Below are 2,441 nucleotides of genomic sequence, written 5' to 3'. Positions count from 1 at the left end.
TGCGCACACCTACGGGAAGTTGCCTAAAGTTACTGCGTCTCCCCTCCCCCTCCGCCCGCGGGGGCCCTCTATCAGGTTATCAGGAAGTAATGGGGGAGCGCCAAGGAGGAGGAAGCTCTCCCCAGCCAGTGCGATGACCTTTGACCCAGAGAGAAGGGTGGCCCGAGGCCCCTTCGAGCGCCCCCACGTGGTCTTCAAAGCCCCTTCCCCGACCGGGAACCCTTCCCATCTTCCACCCTGGCCCGCCCCCGGGACTCCGGCATGCTCCAGGTGCCGGACTGAACCCTGCCCTGGGATTGGATCCGAAGCCCAAGCCCGACCCTGGCCAGAACCCGCAGCCCGAGTCAGAACTGGCCCCGGGTCTCGGGCCGGTGCCTTAAGCCCTGGACGCCAGATCCCGCCCGCACCCTGACCCCGTCTGGCTTTCGACCGGGTGCCGACCGTGACCTGGGCCGGACCCAGACGTCGGACCCCGCCTCGGAACCCGCCCCCCGCCCGCCTCCCAGCCGCGCTCGCACATGGCCCCCGCGCCCCGCCCGCCCGCCACCCCCCAGCGGCGCTCCCCTCCGCCCCCGGACCTGGGGCTCCGGCAGGGCGGGCGGGCAGGCATGGGGGCCGAGCGGCCCGGAGCGCCGGGTGAGCCGGGGGCCGCGCGCGGCCCCTCCTCCGCCGCCTCCTCGGGCCGCGCCGCCCCGCCGCGCCGCGTCCCCTCACTCGGCGGCGCCGCCGGCGGCTTGTAGGACACAAAAGGACATCGCGGCCGCTTCCTACTCCGCTTCCTCCAGCTGACAGCGGGGGCGGGGCTGGCCGTGCGCATGCAAAGCAGGGGGCGTGGCCCAGCGCCCTATGCTAATCAGGCAAGTGGGGCGGGCAGCGCCTGCGCGCCGGGACGTGCCGGGGCGGGGCCAGCGAAGCCGGCGGGCTGGCCTTCGTGCAAGTCCGGGCTGCGCCGCCGCCGAGCTCCGGCGGCGCACTTGCTTGCGTAGGAGGTGGCCGAGGGGGCGTGTCCAGAGGAGACGGGGAGAGGCTCCGGGGAGAGGGTGGGGCCAGGAGCCTTCTTACGTAAAGGGAGAGGCGGGGCGCGCTGTTCGCGAGAGGTCGTTGAAGAGGGAGACTTCATACATATGTAAATAGGGGGCGGGGCGAGCGCCGAGACTGGTGTATCTGCATATGCATGAAAGGCGGGGTCTAGAGCGCCTAAGTTAGAAGGGAGGTGCTGCCCCTTTCCTTTTTCCCCCCCTTCCCCCAAGATAACACAAACGGGCACTGGCACCGCACACCCCATATTCCCGCAAAGCTGCTGAACCCGGAGTGGGAGAAGCTGACCTAAGACATGAAATAAGTCCTGGATTTCGAGTCCTGGGAAAGCAGAGCCCGTAGGGCCCGAACGGAGAACGCTCAAGGTCACTGCGGTGACCGAGTGAAGGTCATAGGGAAAGGCGGGGCCACGTGCGTCCGCCTCTAGCGGGCAGCCACGCATTGACTCACGGACCATGTACAGATTCTTTTATTTCTCTAAGGGCTCAAATTCCACGTGGGCAGGGTCGGGCTTGGATCTGGGTACTGGACAGGGACCAGGGCTGGAGTCGGGCACTCGCTGGAGCCCGCGGCGGTCCTCTCAGACTGCCAAGACTTGCAGCCTCCTGTTCCGGCGCCTTTTGAGCCCCTCGATGTATCGCTGCAGCTGTTTGGTCAGGGAATGGTCCCGGCCGATCTCTGATTGGTAACCTGGAGGGCAGAGCTGTATTCAGGGCAGTGAGCAGGGGCATGGCCTCCCCATCAGCCAGTCTATGTTAGTTCGGGAAACTCTGGATCTTCAGGGTACTGGAACCTGGTGGTTTTGTTTCAAATGGTCAAGTCAGAGACCTGTGCTCCAAACAGATGGGAGATTCAGAGTGGGATGGGGTGCTGAGGTGGAGGATGGATGAGGAAGGCAAATTTAGAGAAGATGTTGCCGGCCTGAATTAGGGCACTGAGAGCAGGAAGCTTTGGGAACACCTCTTGGACCACCCCCTCTAAGCCATTAGCTCTTAGCCCTCCCCACCCAACCCTGACTTTCAAAAAGTAAGCAGGGCAACCCAAGGAAATTTACTCCAATAATCCACTGTCCAAAGGCTCTAGGAAGGGGCCAAGGCCACACAAAGGCTGTAATTCCCAATAGGCAAGTGGAGAAATGGCCTTAGAAAAGCCACAGCAGGTTAAGAGAGGCTGCACTGAGGCTACAGCCCAGTCCTGTGACAGTCACTCCGTACTCTGTCCTTTGGGTCTCCCTGTGCCCAGTCTCCTAACTTTTTACTTTTCCTAAAGCTTCTGGAATATTTGTGGGTGGTAAGGGAATCTGACAAGGCAAACACATCCTGAAACCCCACTCCTATAGGACCAAGGCCTGCAAAATCCCCCAGGGTCTCTTGTGGAAGTTGGGGGCAAGGGTGGGGGGTGGC

At 63.4% G+C, this 2,441-nt stretch overlaps 2 protein-coding genes across 2 annotated transcripts in view; both read right to left on the bottom strand.

Annotated features, from left to right (window-relative positions):
- ESRRA (estrogen-related receptor alpha) overlaps positions 1-659 on the bottom strand; it is a 7,546-nt gene extending 6,887 nt beyond the window's left edge. The window contains exon 1 of the mRNA XM_010837995.1: positions 579-659. The gene's annotated coding sequence lies outside the window, so the exon portion shown is untranslated. The remainder of the gene's footprint in view (positions 1-578) is intronic.
- Positions 660-1,504: 845 nt separating this feature from the next.
- Positions 1,505-2,441, bottom strand: part of LOC104987250 (potassium channel subfamily K member 4-like) — a 9,882-nt gene continuing 8,945 nt past the window's right edge. Inside the window, exon 11 of the mRNA XM_010838092.1 lies at positions 1,505-1,748. Coding sequence (XP_010836394.1) covers positions 1,619-1,748 — 130 coding nt within the window. The 3' untranslated portion in view covers positions 1,505-1,618. The remainder of the gene's footprint in view (positions 1,749-2,441) is intronic.

The sequence above is a fragment of the Bison bison genome, unplaced genomic scaffold (assembly GCF_000754665.1).
Source record: "Bison bison bison isolate TAMUID 2011002044 unplaced genomic scaffold, Bison_UMD1.0 scf7180017864089, whole genome shotgun sequence".
NCBI classification, from domain to species: Eukaryota; Metazoa; Chordata; class Mammalia; order Artiodactyla; family Bovidae; genus Bison; species Bison bison.
Note: the sequence above shows the minus strand (reverse complement) of the source record. Positions and strands in the feature narration are given on the sequence as shown.